Raw genomic sequence first — 17,090 nt, forward strand, 5'->3', positions numbered from 1 at the left:
GCGGGGCCGGCGGGGACCCCCCTTCCCTTCCCTGCCCGTGCCCTGCCCTCCCCGGCGGGCGCCGGCCCCGCCGCCGGACGGAGCGGCGCGGCGCGGAGCGGAGCGGGCGGGGAGCGGAGCGGGGGGAGTGGTTACGGGCTCCGGCGCGACATCCCCGGCCCCCCCGCCCCGCTCAGCCGCCCCTCTCCAAATAAATCAGCACCATGACTACTTCTGGGCATGGAACAAAGAGGATGCTCTCCCGGGGCCCCGCGCTGCTCCTGGCGCCGCTGCTGCTCCTGTGCCGAGGTAACCCCGGACCCGCCGCCGCGACCCCGCCGCTGTGCTCCTGTTTGTCTGCTTTGCTCGTTGTGTCCGTTTCTGTGTTTGTTTTTAACAATTTGTGTTTATTTCATAGCTGCCCCCTCCCCCGGTGTTATTCGCGGCCGGTTCCCCCATGCCAGCGCTCCCTCCCCGCTCCCCGCGGCGCTGCGGGTGCGGCGCGCTCCGGGCTCCGGCTCTGGGCGCACCGAGGAGTCCCCGTCCAGCTCTGCCGTCCCTGTCCCCGCGCGTGCCGCGGGCTCCCGGCCCCCTGCGCGAAGCCTGCCCGCCTGCTTCGGCCGCTGCCGATTTGGGGGCAAAAATGGGAAAAGTTTGGGCTTGCCGGAGCTCTGGGGGATGGAGAAGGGTCGTGGGGTTTCCCACGGGGCGGCCGACCCCCGTTCCTCGCTGATGCTCCTCGCTCTTTCTGGCTATCTGTGGGGTGGATGGGGGGAAAGATGTGCAGGAATTAAACCCTTTCGGTTTACAAAATACTTGTGCAACCTTTTTGCGCTGAATCCCGAGAAGGACGGGTTTCGCTGGGCTGGCGGGGAGCGGGGTCTGGCCCTTGGTTGGGCTCAGGTGGGATTCCCTCATCACGGCCAGCTGCGAGGCAGCGCGCCCGGGCACAGAGCGAGGCTGGGAGATGATCTTCCTCTGTTATTTTCTTTTTATTATTATTTTATTTTTTATTTTATTTTTTATTTTCCCCCAGCTGGACTTGGGAGCAGCGTTTCGGGTCCAGGTGCGGGTGTTTGCTGGGGAAGGGCTCAGCAGAGCGCTGCCCCTGGGAAAGTCTTTAGCAGGACTTCACTCTGGGCACGCTCTCCTCGGCGTGCTCCCGTGAGCTCCCTCGCAGATGCTGCTCCTAATAAACAGGGGCTGTTAAAAGCAAATTAATTAAGGTGCATCGGTGCTGAAGTTGCTCGGGGATTCGTCTGCGCTTACTTCTTTTCTCGGGACGGTGCTCACGTTTGGCCGTGGCGAGGAGCTTGGGCTGCTGGGGAAACTTCGCGGGGGGTTTAGAAACACGCATAAATGCAAGGATTTTGGGTGAAAAAGGAGCGATCCATGGGAAGGGATAGCAGCTGTCGCTCTCGGGGAGGCCACAGGGAAGGCTTTGCGGTGGGGAAGTGTTTTAGGAAAGGTTCCTACAGGAAGAGCAGGAACGATTTGCCAGGAAGGAGGCACCAACCTTGGGGACACACGGAGATGGACAGCAGGGGATCCTCGCTCTGCTCACCCCAAAAAGCACCGCTTGCCCCTGCCCTCCATCCGCCTCCCTGGCTGGGCTGTGTGCAGCACCTGGGAATCCTCCTGAGCAGGACACGGGCACTGGGCTGCAGAGTTTGGGGTGCGGATCGTGGGGACTGGGGCACCGAGCACAGGGCGCAGGGCATGGGCTGCCTGTGGGTCAGCACTGCCCATGGAATGGTGGCTTTTTGTGGCCACTGCCATGCCCTGTGCTCCGTGCAGCTCTTCCTTTATCGAGGAGAGAGTTGGGCGCAGTAAAAGAGCAGGTTTCTGGTTTTTTAAAATCTTTTTTATTTATTGCTTTGACATATTAATGCTTATCTTTTCCCTCCTCCCGTCTCCTCCTGTGTGGGTAGCTACCATGGTGAGATCGGGCTGTGGGTGTAATTCTTCCAGCGCTCTGAGTGCTTAAACATATGGAAACCCACTTTGAAACAGTTTGTGGCTGCAAACCTACCGACGTATCCATCCATCCATCCATCCATCCATCCCTCCCTCCCTCCCCGCTCGGTGTGCGCGTCAGGGGCTCGCAGTGCGCTCAGCCCGAGCTGTGAATAACGAGAGCGTTCCCCGCCCGCGCCTCTCTCCTCTCTCCTCTCTCGGCCGCGGCATCCTCCTGCCTCCCCGGCGGAGCCTGTCCCACCCCTGCGGGCCCCAGCCGTGTCTGTGCGGGCAGAGGGGCTGTGGGATGGGGGACAGCTCCTCAGAGAGAGGCGAGCGGCGGCGGAGCCCGGGAACGCCTCCCTCGGGGCTGTGCCCATCTTCCCGCAGCTCGCGGGAATCCGAGCCGGTTTTCTCCTCTGGATTACAGGGGTTAACGAACCGCATCTCGGTTTGGGTTGTTGCAGACGGGAGAGACACCTGCATGAGTCATGCCGCGGTGCTGCCATCTCCGCAAAGCCGCCGGCTCCCGCAGACGCTCGCCTTGGGCTCTTGCCATTTTTCTCTATTTATTTGCCTTCGCTCCCTCCCTTCCCCCTTGCCGGCTGCGTTGCGGGGCCCGGCGGTGCACCAGGCTGGGTTTCTGCAGCCTCTCCCGAGCGGGTGGCATTTGCTCTCCTGTCAGGCAGGTTCCCTAAATAGCTTTGTGCGGGTCCAATTAAGAGATCAGCGCGCTGCCCCGGCGCTGGGGCTGCTGGCGCGCTCGGTGCGAGCAGAGGCTGTGCGTGTGTGCCTGGCAGCCGAGGGCCGCTCACGCTGAGCCCGAGGATGTCTCTGCCTGGCAGCGGGCCCCCGTTTGTTGCTGGCATCCAGGCAGGGTTTTGGCCGCCTTCCTCGCTGGCGGCGGCGGAGCTGTCTCCGAGGTGATATGAATAGGTATCCTGCGAGCGAGCTGGATGAGTTACCTGAATATTTTGTTTTCCTGCCCGGTGCTGTGTCACCGGCTCGCTCCGCCGCCTCGCACCCGGTGCGGGAGCGCGGGGCAGGGACGGGGCGTGCGGAGCTCATCGAACGGCTCCTGTGGGATGATGCGCTGGGGCTGCTGTCAGCCGTGCGTGAGGAAGGACCCGCGATCGCTTTTAGACTCTGGCTCCAGGGGGGCGTGGGAGGAGAGACATTATGCTTATTTTATTATGTGTCCCTGTATCACTCTACCTAATATGGAGACACTTTTTATTCAGAGGCTCTTTAGGAACAGAAATGAAAGACCTGCATTATCTAGTGTACAATAGATTTGCAGATCACGATCGTACAAACTGTTGAAATGTAGGTTATTTCCCCCAGATTAGTGCAGATCTCAACATTTTATACGATGACCGTTCAAACTGATGTGAAGTGGGGGATAGAGGGCTGGGGGAGAAGTCTGAAATTATTATAGTGCCTTTTGCTCCAGCATCCATTAGAGCAGAATATTTTAGATACCCTGATTTTACTTCCCATCAGCATAAATCTGGACAAGCTGCTCTGAAGCCAGTGGAGCTACTCTGGATTTATGCATTGCTGCTGTGATCGGCATTGGGCTCTCTGGGAATGCAGGAGGCAACTGTGTGACTTACCCTGCACAACATTTTTCAATTCAAAATCTCCTGTCACTGCTGCTGCAGCCTCCTTTGTGTATTTGAAATGGGGAAGTCTCACTGGTTTTGGGTTTTGATTATTTTCTTCAACATGTGTGGCTTGGTCACAGAACTCTGTTCACTGACTCTGGCTGATCAATAGAGGGTTTTGTGGTTTGAATACCGAAATAGTTACATTAAAATATAAAAATCAATTAAATGCAATTAATTTGCTGTATTTTATAGCTGGGAATGGTAGTCACTCCCAGCCCTATTATCTCTGTGTTTAAGGCAGCTCAGTGTGGTGATGAAGGTACGAGCCCAGGAGCAGCTGCAGGAGGTCAGAGCAGAGGGCTGCCAAGGCTGGGACAGGGTTTGTGCCTCAGGAAGGATTTTTTGGATGAAGGATGCATTCCTGAGCCAGAGATGGCTCCATTTGTTTAATTGCTGTGTTGGGTTTGCCGTCATGGATTTGGTTGCTCTTTGAGCCCGGGCAGCAGTTTGGAAGGTGCAGTCCCTGGGCAAGGACTCCCTTGTTTCAAAGTGCCTGGAGAGAGGAGTCTGTGCTCCAGGGAGGTGCACAGGGGTTTGGGTTACACAGGGATTTGGGCTGTGCAGGGTTTCCCCTTGGTGCCAGTGGGATGGAGATCCCACCCCGCTGACCCCACTGAGTTGGGATCCCCCTGCCCTTCTCCACAGCTCCTCAGAAACGTGTTTTGCAGCCAGGCTGCTCAGGGGGCCTGTGTTGGCTGTGTCCCTTTGCTGAAAGGAGGAGGAAAGGGTGCCATTACTCGTGATTTTGGGTTGTGGCAGCTCATGCTGCTTGTCCTGACCTTGGTGGTTGATGCTGGTACCAAGCACAGGTTTTGCTGTGATGGAGAGGTGAATTCATCATGCCCTGTGTCTCATGGAGGTGGCTGCAGACCTGTCCTGTCTCAGAGGAGCAAAGGGGAGCTGGCAGCCCCCTAAGTCCTGTGTGAAGCCAGCAAAACCAAGGTCTTCTGGCCTTAATAAACCTCTCAGTGAAAGAGAAGCCACCCCACCAAAATAAATCCTGTCAGCTCAACAAATTCAATTCACTGACCTTGATTCCCCATTCTCTCCTTGCCTGTATATGACTGATGTTAGTTAATGACAGGGGTGGCTTGGTTTGCTGGCACAGCTTTAGCTCCCAGCCCCGTTGGTGGCTCACTGATGTGCTGGCACGTGGTGCCTGCCCAACTGTCAGATCCTCTCCACAAAGTGGCTGTGCAGTGAGAGTTACCATGTGTTGCTGTAGATGTCGTGGAAGATGCTTTGATTTGGTGCTGTCAGGAGTTCCCAGGGGCATTTCAGGGGAAGCAGTTCCCACGTGAGGATGGGCAGGCAGAAATTACAAAGCAAAGAAGTCCCTGGAGACAATTTACAGGGATTGCTCAGTGTCTGCCTTTCCCTGGGTATTCCCACTGCCCTCTGTGACGTGCAGGGCTGTGATGGGAGTAAAGCCAGGGCTCTGAATTGTGTGTGTGGCTGAGCTCCTTGACTTTATGTTTGGGCAGCATCTCACACAATCAGCTTTAGTCTCGGGTGCAAGGTAAATATTCACGTTTTTAACACGCTTCCCAAAAATTCTCTTGCAACAAGCTTTGAGCTGTTCTTTGTTTACATAAATGTTTGTCTCTGACAGCATTCAGAAGGCTTCATGAATTTATGATGTGCTCCAGATTAAAGCACACTTTTTCCCTTTTCTCTTCTTCCTTCTTTTTTCTCCCCAAAACCACTCTTTCCTCCCAAATTTTGGAGATGAAATGGCAGGAGGAATGCATATTTCAGCTGGCTACTGAGAGGCAATGTAAACACCATCTTTCATGGAAAATCAGTTTGTTCAAGTCCAAAAGCAGCCCAGCCTCTCCACTTGATCAATTTGCCTGTCATAGGAGATGATTTTAAAAGTGGTGATTATGTCCTATCTTGTCTCTTGCAACTTCAGGCAAGGAGAGAAAATGAAGTGTAGCATTTGATTTTAACTCTGTTTTTTTCCTGATATTTTTTTGGTGATGGTGGCAGTCAGAGAGCAAGCAAAGGGGTGCCCTGAGGGGTGAGGGACACCAGGAACAGAGGAGTTTCCACCAGGCTGCTGTCTGCTGAGTAAACTAATTGGAAACTGCATGTAAACCAGCTCTGCTCATCTCACTGTGCCTGCACCAGCTGGCCCTCAGGAGCTGCCCTGCCCCATCCCTTCCCCTGCAGTGGCAGGAAATGGGATTTTAGGGACAAAGCTGCTAAATCCTGGGCAGAGGGTGCTCGGTGCTCTGTGGCTGCATGGCCACATCCTCCAGCCTTGGGATGGTGCTGCCATCTGCTTAAAGGCTCTGCAAAAACCACAGGTCAGGTCATGGGGAGGGATGGTGTGAAACCACCCGTGTTGGGCAGCTCTAGCTTGGCATTGGTGATGGAAGGAGATGATGGAAAAAACTCCACTGATGCCATTCAAACTGGGCCAAATGGAGAAGCAGGGATCAAACCCTCATTCTGGCCTAGCCCAGGGGCTCAGCAAGCTCCAGAATTGCTGTTTGCAGCCCATGGGATGTGTGGGAGGTGCTGCCTCTGGCCAAGCCTGTGCTGAGCCCATTTATCCGCACATACAATGTTGGGGAGTTAGTTTTGGGCTGAGGGAGCCCTGGGGGGAACCAGCCTGAGGAGGAAAAGCATTTCTGCCAGAGAGGGGAGAAATGTCATCCTCATTACCCCAGAAATAAATTCCTCTAGAAGGATCGAGAGGTGCACGTATCTTTGGGTTTTTTGTTTAGCTTGTATGGAAACATTTCAAAAACAGATGGCAGAGCAGAGATTTATTTCCCGTTAAGTGCAGAGGGCTGGTGCACAGGACCTTATCTGCTTGTGGGCCCTGTAATAAACCTGCCAGCAGGTGATTTAAATCCAGTTTTTCTGATTGGGAGAGTACTGAAAGGAACAGGGTTTATGTTACTTAGGAATTTTATGGCCAATGTTAGACTTTTAAGATGCAGGAATGATCAGGGCATGGCTCTGTAGCACCAGAGACGCTCATTTCTTTAATAAAGGATCCTCCCTGAGTCAGAAAAATGAACCATTTTCCATTATTTAGCAGCTGAGCTGCCGTTGCTGTTTGCATGAGTGACAGACGCAGCTCCTTTATATCTCAGTTTAGGAGTTGTTGTCAATTAGCCACAGCTTTTGCTTAGCAGCAAGACTCTCGCCACAATGGGGAAGGAGGGCTGTCTAATGGATGCTGCAGCTCTTGAAACAAACATTCATGCTGCAGCTTCAAAAAAGGATGAAACTCACACCAAAAATAAGACAGAGCCCTGTGCCCTAAAAGGGAGCCCTTGAGCAGATGGAGCAGGGTTCTATGCAATAAGCAGTAATTAGAAACTCAGCAAAGGCTGGTAGCTGCTGACTGGTATTGGCACCCAGATTTCTGGTTGAAAAGGGAAAAATCCAAGAGGAGTTTTGGAAGGAGCTGGTCTGGACGTGTGTGTGGGGCAAGACCCTGGCCAGACTGAGCACCTGGTGTGGTGAAAGACAACAGCAATTAGCCCCCAGTGCCTCTGTCCCTGAGTCTGTGGGGCCACAGCATCTGAAATGTCCCTGGGGCACCCACAGGGCTGGCTGGGGGCAGCAGGGACTGATAGCACAAGGTCTGATTGACTTTCACTGGGTGCAGAGGGGACACAACACACACGCTGTGGAACGGGCTTTTAAAAGGTTGCCAGAGGCACCCCGAGAGGATGCTAAGAGCTTTCTAGAAGCAGCAGAGCCCTTTCAGGGCAAGCTAAAGGCCAGTGTACCTCAGCCTCTCCAAATCCTGGGAATTAGAGCTGGAAAAGTTGGCAGATAAGCTGCCTTTGCCATCTCTGGAGGTTGGGTACAGCCTGTTCCTGAGCAGGGCTGGTTTTCAGGCACGCAGGGCTTGTGCTGCTTCCCTTGGCAGAGCTCTGCAGCCCAGCAGACCTCTCCTGTGTTCCGCCCACAGCTCTCCTTCTCTGCTTCATTCCATCATTTATGGGCTGGCCTGAGCTCCCAACCCTCCAGCCCAACACCCACCCACAGCCAAACCCAGGCAAATCCATCCAATGGGGACAAATGGTTAAACACGGAGTGGGAAATGCTCAGGAAGAGGAGCTGGGTCTGGCATGTAAATACCCAGCATGCAAATGCATTTCCAGCTGGAGGTTATTTGGAGAAGAGAGGGCAAGGACTTGAAGCACACGTGGTGATGAGCCATAGATTATGCTCTGAAAACACTCAGAAGGCAGTTCCAGTGGCACTATCTAATTCATCTCCCACTAAGACATTCTGCTCCAAGGTGTTGGGAAATAATGGAGTAGCTTAGATACTAACATTATTAAATCCTCATCTCTGACAGCTATGAGAATTAATATACAAAGGTTTCTTCTATTTTTTTTTAATGCAGCACAGTTAGTCATTTCAGGTATTTTGCTTAGGAGTAGCCCACTGAAAGTTATTAGCATGAATATTGGTGCAAAAAGGCTCAACTCCATTAAAGAGGAGAAACGAGATAAACAGAAGATAGCATGAATTTTATTACAGTTGAGGCATTTTGTTTCCTTTCAAATATTAATCATTTGTCATTCTTTCCCCTGTAGATCTCAAAGGGCTTTAGAGAGAAAAGTGAAGCCATTGTCTGTCCTCTGCATTGTCCCCATGAGGTGCCCTGGGGCAGCAGCCCAAAGCCAGTGCTGAGGCTCTCTCTAAGGCATCGGCACTGCTTGGTTCTTGTGCTGTGTTTGATTTGCACCAGCCCATCACAATTTTTATGGGAAGGCATAAGCAGAAAGGAAGAGATGGAATTGTTGTTCTTTATTGCTGAAATCAAAGAGAGCCCTACAGAGGAGAGCCCGGATGGTGGTGCCCATCTCATCACCTCCTTGGTGTGGTGAAGCTGGACAGGCCATGGAGACTGGGGTATTTCCAGGGACTGCACTGAGGAGCTGTTCTCCAGACAAGCCCTTTTAAACCCCAAATGTCCATGTTGTGCACCTTATTTCACTTATTACAGTGTCATAATGAGATTACTGGAGTCTGCTGTAATCCCTGGGGGACAGATATCATCTCCTGGGTACAGCTTCAGCTGTGTCTTCTTGAAGGGTCCTGCTCATCCAGAGTTAAAGCCTCTCCCTCCCTTTCTAGGGAGCCCAACACATTAAACGTGTGAGAAGGCTTTATGGCATTTAACCACATGGGGAAAGCCAAAGGGCAGTCATTGCTTTGGTTCCTGCACCGACCAGCAAACTCTGAGTTGGTTCCCCAAGCTGCCCTGGGCCCTCTGTGCCCTCCTCAAAGGGCTGAGAGCTGGAGCAGCCCCAGCTCTAATTCCTATCTGCCAAAATGCTCATCCCTTAGGTGTGTGGAATGTGGGAATTGTCGTGGCAGACTCCAGTCTGCGGGACTCCATCATCTGAGTTATTATCTCCAAAATGCAGTTCCCTCCTCAGTGGCAGTCTCCTATTGAAAGCACTCTCTTTCAGCAGGGCACTTGCATTTATTTACTGTGCAGCTTCTCCCATTAGTATAATCATTACTCCTTGGACTGGGTTTGAATTCAGAGCATCCCACTGTGGTACTTAAAGAATTAATTACAGTGATGAAAGAATTCCTCTAAAGACTTCTATGAATTGGTCTGGTTGAAGTGTTTTAGCTTTGCTTCAATTGGTGCAGCTCTTGTCAAAGGATGGTGAGAAAATGCATGGGTCAGTGATTTAGATGAGGCAAATTACGTTAGAAAAATTGATTTGATTTAGAAAGTGAGCTTTCAGATCACAGGGAATTGCCTGCTTCTTTCTCTGCCGTGCTGATTCTCCCTGAAGATGAGCAGAGGCAGATAATTCAGGGTTAAAGTAAGTGGCTCTTGTAAAAGGTTTGTCAGAGAGTGAGGAGAGATGGGCTGACACACATCTTTAGATAAACCATTATTGACCCATATATTGCTATCTGTGCATCAGCTGGAGTTACAGACGGATGGGAATGCTTATAAACACACTCAGGCAGTTCATGTGGCTCGCTGAAGAATTGAATCCTTGTTTTTAGGTTTGGCTTTTCTTTTTTCCTCCCCAGGAATGGTTTTCCCATGGAGCATACCTTCCGAACTGGCACTGATCTGGCAATGTGCGCTGTGTGGCTGCCTCAGCCAGCCCTGCGCTGCCTGGCTCTGTGCTTAGTCATTCCTGGGGCTGGCACTTTGCTTTTCCCGAGCTTTTTCACTTCCTCGGATCAAACTGAGCGTTTCCTCCTTCTGTCCCTTGTCTTCATCTTAAAGGGGCTGCGGTCCCTGGGCTGCAATGGGGTGATGCTCCATGGGTCAGGCAGTGTTCCCTCGGGGGATTGCTCCTAAAAAGCACCTTCTGAACGAGCAGTTCCTTCCCTGCATGCTCGGGGGGTTTTCTGAGCTCTCCTCCTGGCCAGCTCTGTGCTGCCCATGGGAGCGATGGGCTGTGAGTGCAGGGGCTGCTGGCCAGGGACCCACATTGCTCCCACCATCCTGAGCTGCTCTGAGCAGGCTCTCTGTGTTGTCAGGGAAGCAGGGATGGAGCCTGGCAGCGTTTCAGTTTGCACTTTGTAAAATTTGTCTTTTAAAAAAACAAGTTAAGGAGATGACTTTTGCCTAGCAGTGCTTTTTGTTTCTTTCTCACCTTGCAGAACCCTCTACATTGCAGATTGTTTGCTGGAATGCTGAGAGACCTCATTTTTGGTCTGTCTAGCACTGGTGGTACTTGTCTCCATAGCTCCAGCACCAGCAGCTCCCTTGGCATGGAAATGCAGGAGTGGGCTCTGCTGTGCCTGTGCCATTCCCTCCCCCAGGGTGGGCACGAGAGGGTGCAGAGCCCAGGGGCACCCACACAGTGGGGTCCAGCCTTTGTGTGCACCTTCCTGTGCTTGCAGAGAGCCTTTTCCATAGCCCAGCCTCAGGCTGGGAAGTGAGATGACAAGTGCAAGGAGAGAAATGATGCTGGGGAGAGCTGGAACGGAGCCTCCCGCCAGCAACTGAATTCAAGGCTGCAAAAAGAAGTTGCAAAAGTAGCAATCCATCTGTCCACTTAGTGGGAGAAGCCTAAGATCATTTCACAGTAATCAGCCCCCTGGTGTTCAAAAAAAACCCAACCAAAAATACTGCAGGTTTTTGCTTTACTGTGGCAGAATCTAAAGCAAATTAATGTTCTCAGAGGCTGGGAAGCTTCCCCCCCCTCTTTTTGACAAGTAGGGGCTGTATCAAGCTAAAAATAATATAAGAAACAATAGAATATCTTTGGGTTTTTAGATAACCATATTTTTGCCATACATTTCAGAGATTTTCTGTCCTCACTGAAACTCTGTGGTTAATTACCATCAGAGCTATTGGCAAGTGGGTGTTTTTGTGCAGGGTCAGCTGGGTGGTGAGCAGGGTCATCATCACTTGGCATGCTCCCAAGGCAATGCATTGTGCAGATGCACTGCCATGCTACAGCTCCTTGGCTCTATCAGTGTCTCCAATAACAGCCACAATATTCAGGGATTTTAATTTGGTTGTAAAAACTTGCTCCAGGCACTACAAAGTCCGGGAGCGTTTGTTTATTTATTTATTGTAATCTCATTATATTCTTCCTTTCCCCTTAACTGTGAGGGCATAGAGGAAACAGATTCCAAAGATGCCTCTTGATTCTTGCTTATTTGAATTGAGAAGCATTGAGCTGGAGGAAGATCATGGATTTCTGTCTCTGTGTGTGGAGACATTCATTCAGATTAAAGGAGAGGTGGCAAATGGGGAGGTTTGAACATGCCAAGCTTGAAGGTGACCACAAGGAGCCCTTCTTGCAAAACACTACAGGAGCAAGATGTTGAGGGTGGGTGTTTGCTCATGCCAGGCTCATGCCTGGAAGGATGTCCCTGCTGTCCCCCACCTTTGGTTTTGGGGTGGCTGGGGCTGTGGGGAGCAGAACTGGACCTGAGCCCACGAGTGAGGCACAGCAGGACCCAGAGCTGCTGAAATGCAGCAGCTGCTTTGCTGCTGCACAACAATTCGTAATTAAAACACAACTTGCCATCCTGATTAGGTTAAGCATTTAAATTCATTTGCAACTTTTCTCCCCCCTGTATTGTGTAATTAGCAATGTGTGACGCTTACATTAGCTGGGTTAAAAGTTATAATGATTAATTTGCACATCAAAGCCTCCCCATGAATCAACTGGTGCAGAGAGCTCCAGTGCCTACTGAACACATCCCTGCCTGCTCCAGGGGCACCAGGGAGGCTCCAGGAGCTGGTTCCTGGTGTTTCAGCCCTCCTGCAAGGCAGCAGTGTCCCTGTGCCCCCAGTCACTCCATAAATGACACTGTGACCAGGATGTGGCCACGCTTTTCGAAGCCGGGCTGATGCATCCTGAAGCACCTGACTGACCATGCACCTGGGAGCACTTCAAAGTCATAGTGTGAAATTACTACTGGTGATTTTTGTGGATATAAACATTGCTCTGAAGTGTTTTGGCCAAATTCTGATTGTTTTTACCCAGGTTAATCTTTGACTATGAGTTTTGCCTGAAGGTTTTTCTAAGTCAGGTTGGAGCTCTAACTAGTAAAGAACCTTGTTCAAGCAAGCCAAAACCAACAAGAAAACTACTATAAGCTAATTATAAAGAATGTCTTCTTTCTTTCTTATCTAGTCATAATATTGTCTTTCTTTCCACCTTCTGCTGAGCTGTGAAAATATTCTGCAAAATGATATTTTTGAGTAGATGGAAAAGTACACCCCTGTCAACAATATTTTTCTATTGTTCATCAGAGACAGGCTTCATAACAGAAGAGATCCGTGCTGGAAAAGTACATCAGCTGCAAACAGTTTATTCAAAGTCAGCTCAAATAGCAGGGAGGGTTTTTGAGTTCCTGCTCCAGCAGAATTTGAAATGCAGAATGCAGCTTCTAATATTTCAGAGACATGAATGGTGCAGGTCATAATAATGTATAGCTATTTTCACAAAGGACAGGTTTTCTGTTAAAGCTTCCAGTGGAAAAAGGTCTAGAGGAGTTAAAATATTTACCTCCTGTTTGAGTTCCTGTGTGAGGGTGCCACGAGTGTAAAATGAGTTCCCACCTCTTTTGGTCCATGTACCCGTGTGTGTGTCCATGCACATGGGAGCACTGGTGTTGAGTTGGTGGGGTGTTAAATGTTTCACTTTTCCAACCATCAGTTTCAATTGAATTTCATAAGCCATTAAAGTTCTCTGCTGCTTTCTTTGCTCTTCCAGTCATGTGAGCTCCAGCCATTTAGCTGTGGGTCCTGAGGCATCATTGCTCTGTGGAGCAGCAAAAGCAAATTGGTTCCTGATGTAAAATCTTTTTATATATATGTATTTTTTTTCTTTTTTGATCTCTCTAAGTCACTGTGAGTGGTGTTACAGTGTTGGGCTGATGATGGGAATCTTCAAGCTTGGCTTTTTCTGGTCCAGTTCTGGTTCCCCCCCACAGCATCTTTGAAAAAGCTTTTGTGCCTGGCTTGAATGGCAAAAACATAGAGGAAGAGTTGGGGTTTTTTTGTGCTGTTGTTTATATATTTATCTGTAGAATCATGGTGCAAAGATTGGACTGGGGCTTTGGGTTTTCTCCCTGTAGAAATGTTTATGAGGATGATAGTTATTTGGATCAAAAGAGATCTTTTGGCAGTCCTCTGACTTTGATTCGGTACTGGCAGTGCAACAAATAATGAAAAAGCAAAGCAATCATTTCCCCTTCTCCCACTTTTATTCTCAGGATAAATGAATGGTTAAGATCTCTGTGCTCAAAAATAATTGCTCATGGCTCTTACAGAAAAAATGAAAATCCATAACACTCACCCGTTAAATGGATTATTTGATCTTTCCTGTTGGTTTGTGTTTTGCACTGCTGAGTGTCTTTGCTGCCAGTCTGAGGCCGAACTGGACAAAGCTGATGTTCAGGCTGTGCAGATTGAGTCTGGGGAAGGAAAAGTGGATAAGGAATTTTACTGCTTTGGAAAGCAGCTCCCATGGTGGGACTTGAGCAGCGGGGATGCAGCAGGCTCTTGCTGTCAAGGTCCACTGGTAGAACTGTTCTGCACAGCATAAAGTTAAAGAATTTGACAGAATACAGAATGAATGGGAAAAAAGAGTAACTTTAACTTGCCATGTGATTTTAAAGTAGCTCAAACATCAATAAATCAGAGTGTGTGTGAGTGATGGCTGGGACCTGCTGGGCAGTTGTCAGTGTGCTCCTCCTCCAGCTGCTGAGGTTGATGAACAGATGGAGGTGTCCACCAGTGCTGTGCCAGGCTTTCTCTTCCTTTCTCTCCTTGTTTCATGGCAGTGGATGTGAGGGTGAGCTGCCATATTTTACATTTTCCCTCCCAGCAGCCAAATGGTGCTGAGTGACCATTCCCATCCCCAGGACTGTGCACTGCCCCTTCCTGAGCTTTAACCTCCCATCCTTTCCAGCAAAGCCAGGCATGAAACATTAGGCTGAGCCTGTATTCTTTGTTTGGGCATAACTGCAGCAGTTCCTCTTTTTGTTTTTAAATCCTGCTAATTGGTGCTCTCAGCCTCAGCTCCAGCTTAATGAAGGCTGCTGTCTGGGAATCATCACAAACAGTTATGGAAATGCATTTAAATGCTTAAATCTGTTGTACTTTTCTCTTTATGGGCTTATTCCTTCAAAAAGCATAACTATGCCCAGGGTTCCTCCTGCCCAGGATGGTTTCTGTCCGTGAGCCCTGTGCTGGGGCTCTGGCACAGAGGGGTACACAGGAGGTTTGTGCCAAGGCAGAGAGGGAGCCCTTGTGCTGAGGGAGCAGCATTTTCAGTCTGTCTGCTCCAGATGGGGCCTTTGGATGCTGGGCATGAGAACTGAGAGAGCATCCAGAGGGGAGGAGAGCACCCTGCTCCTCTGACCTGCCCAAACATCATTGACTCAATCCAGTGAAATGAATAGAGCTGCTGTGGCTGCACTGCTCGTGTCCCTCTGTCTGGCAGTCAGTGCATGTCTGTCCTTCTGTTCTTCATGGTGAGAACCCTGCAGTTGCACAAGGTTTAAGCTAAAGCAAAGCAAAGGTCACATTGTGGGTTTTCCCATCATGGCTGTGGTTGTAGCCACACATTCTCCAGCTCTGGAGAGGGGTGGGCCAGCTGGTCCTGGGGGGATTTGCACAAGGGTTTGTGGTTTCTCCAGAGGCAGGGGAGCAGCATGCAGTAAAACAAGGGCTTGTATTGCCATTTTTCACAAAACATGAGGTATTGTTTATTTCTGCTCTGGTTAGAGGGAGATGCAAGTGGTCCAATTCCTGTATTTTAAGAACAGCCTTCAGCCCATGTGATGGGCAGGGAAGATGAGGAGAGACTGCTACAAGCCAAAAGCAGCAAACCCATGAAGCAGAGCCTGAGACAGCTTTAAAGCTATGAACATAATTACCCGAGGAGTCTGCCAAGGAACCAGATGCTGTAAATGAAAGAATAACTTCCATGGCTTGGCATCTGTCTGCGATCCAGGGAGAGGAGGAGAAGCAGGGAACTGCATGCAGGGCTGGGAAATGGTTCCTCCAGTTGCAAAATGAGCACCTTCAAAAACATTTAGTCTATACTGCCATTTTTGTATGGAGGAGAGTGAACCTGTTGGAAAGGAGAGGAGAGAGGTCAACGTGCTTGTCTTGTGGGCAGTTCGACCGTGTTCTGCAGGTTGGATGTCAGCGTTATGTGGTTGGTTGGCTTCTGGGAAGATCTGGGTGCTGTGGCAGCTTAAGCAGGGGGTGATAAATGAGGAAGATGTGGCTGGGCTGAATTCTGAACCTTCTGGGACCCGTTTGTGCCCAGAACCCTAGAGAGCACTCTGTTTTCCATGCATGGATGAGCTCAGTTGATATTTAAAAAAGTGGCTGCATGTGACTTGTTTGAGGTCAGGTCACTCTTGGCAGTGCTCTAGTTTCAAAAACCAAACTAGGAAGTTCCTGCTATTTCCCTCCCCAATTTATTTTTACAATTACTGTTAAAATAATTGCAGTTCTAGCAAAGGTAAACAGCTGGGTTCAACATAATCAGTACATAAACAATATCCATCATTTCCATGGTACAAAACCTCTGGCACACAACATGTTCCTGAGGCTGCATCTTAGGGGAAAAATAGAAAACCTTTGTTGGAAGGGGAGCAGAAAATCAGCTGGGGTCCTCGTGGATTGAGTACGTGTGGATATCAGCAGCAGTGCAGTCTCCTTTCTGCTTGTGCTGGAGCCAAACACCCCAGAAAAAGGTGCTGGTGACAGAGCTGCACATGGGGCATCTTCAGAGCCAAGTGAGTGGTGCTTCCTGGGCTGCAGAAACAGAACCTGCCTCTCCCAGCTGGGAAATAAAGGCAGGGAGCAGTGATGAGAGGTTACAGGGGAAGTTCTTGTGATTTCAGGCCAGGATAGCAGTGTTTTCAAACCAGGAAGAGGAACAAGAGCTTTGCTTTAGATTTACTAAAACAGTAAATTTTACTGTTTTAGTAACCTTATTTTTTACTCTTATTTGGCTGTAATCAGTAGAAAATATGTTCAACATGCACCTTGGGTGCACAGGATGGGATGGACATGGCAGTGTGATGGAGGGCTTGGGAGTGGGGGACATCACCAGCATCCCAAGGAGCCTGGCAGGGAGCAGGGAGGTGACTGGGGATGAACTCAAGCTGCTGCCTCTGCACACTTAAAACCTGCTCTATGTGCATCCTTGTGAGCAGCTGTGGTCATTTTCCCTCAAAATAACAAACCTTTTTTGCAAGAAGGAGTTGGGGCAGGCCTCTGTATCGCTGCAGCTTGGGGACACAGTCATGTGCCAGTCAGAGAGCCACATCATGTTGAGTGCTGAATGACTCTGCTTATTAATATAATAAACCAGAGGAGCGCTGTCATGACAGTCTCTGCAGCGAGAATCCAGGGGGTTATTTTAACCACAGCACATTAAATCTTCCTGTCTCCTGAAAATTGCACCCTGGAGGTATGGACTCAAGGGTAGGAGGGGTAGGAACATTTAACAAGGGTTTGCAGGAGTTTTTATGCATATTGTGGTCTCCAGAACAGTGCTCTGCTGTCTGGGCTTTTATATCTTCCCATCACTGTAGTTAAGTTCCTCAGACATGGAAGGGAAACATTCTCTCTTTTATTTTCTTCTCCCTTCATTCTCAATTTTCAAGATGAAATTTTCTCTGCTGTAGCACTGATACAAGACCTTTTCTTCAGATGTGCTATATGAAAACATGCTGTCATCCTCTCTGAAAGCTGTGAAGTGTGTGCATGTATATTCTGTATAGGCACACACTACACAGAGATACATGTGTGTATACATAGGGTTTTTCCTCTCTCTCTCAGATAAAATAGGCTTTTCTACATCTTTAACAAAATCTGGGTGTTGATAGCTGATGGAAGATAAAATTCTCACCAGAGTACCCTGATGGGCTCACAGCTGTATCTGCTGGGGTTGATTCAAGGGCACTCCTCCCCTGACTGGCGTTTTGGTCCCTGGGTGCCTGGGTAGGGTCACCAGAGCCTTGGAGAAGATC

At 49.8% G+C, this 17,090-nt stretch overlaps 1 protein-coding gene across 1 annotated transcript in view; it reads left to right on the plus strand.

Moving 5' to 3' along the window:
- The first annotated feature begins 203 nt into the window (after nucleotides 1-203).
- Nucleotides 204-17,090, plus strand: part of TMEM132B (transmembrane protein 132B) — a 209,404-nt gene continuing 192,517 nt past the window's right edge. Inside the window, exon 1 of the mRNA XM_058816681.1 lies at nucleotides 204-288. Coding sequence (XP_058672664.1) covers nucleotides 204-288 — 85 coding nt within the window. The remainder of the gene's footprint in view (nucleotides 289-17,090) is intronic.

This window comes from Ammospiza caudacuta, chromosome 18, assembly GCF_027887145.1.
Source record: "Ammospiza caudacuta isolate bAmmCau1 chromosome 18, bAmmCau1.pri, whole genome shotgun sequence".
Lineage (NCBI taxonomy): Eukaryota > Metazoa > Chordata > Aves > Passeriformes > Passerellidae > Ammospiza > Ammospiza caudacuta.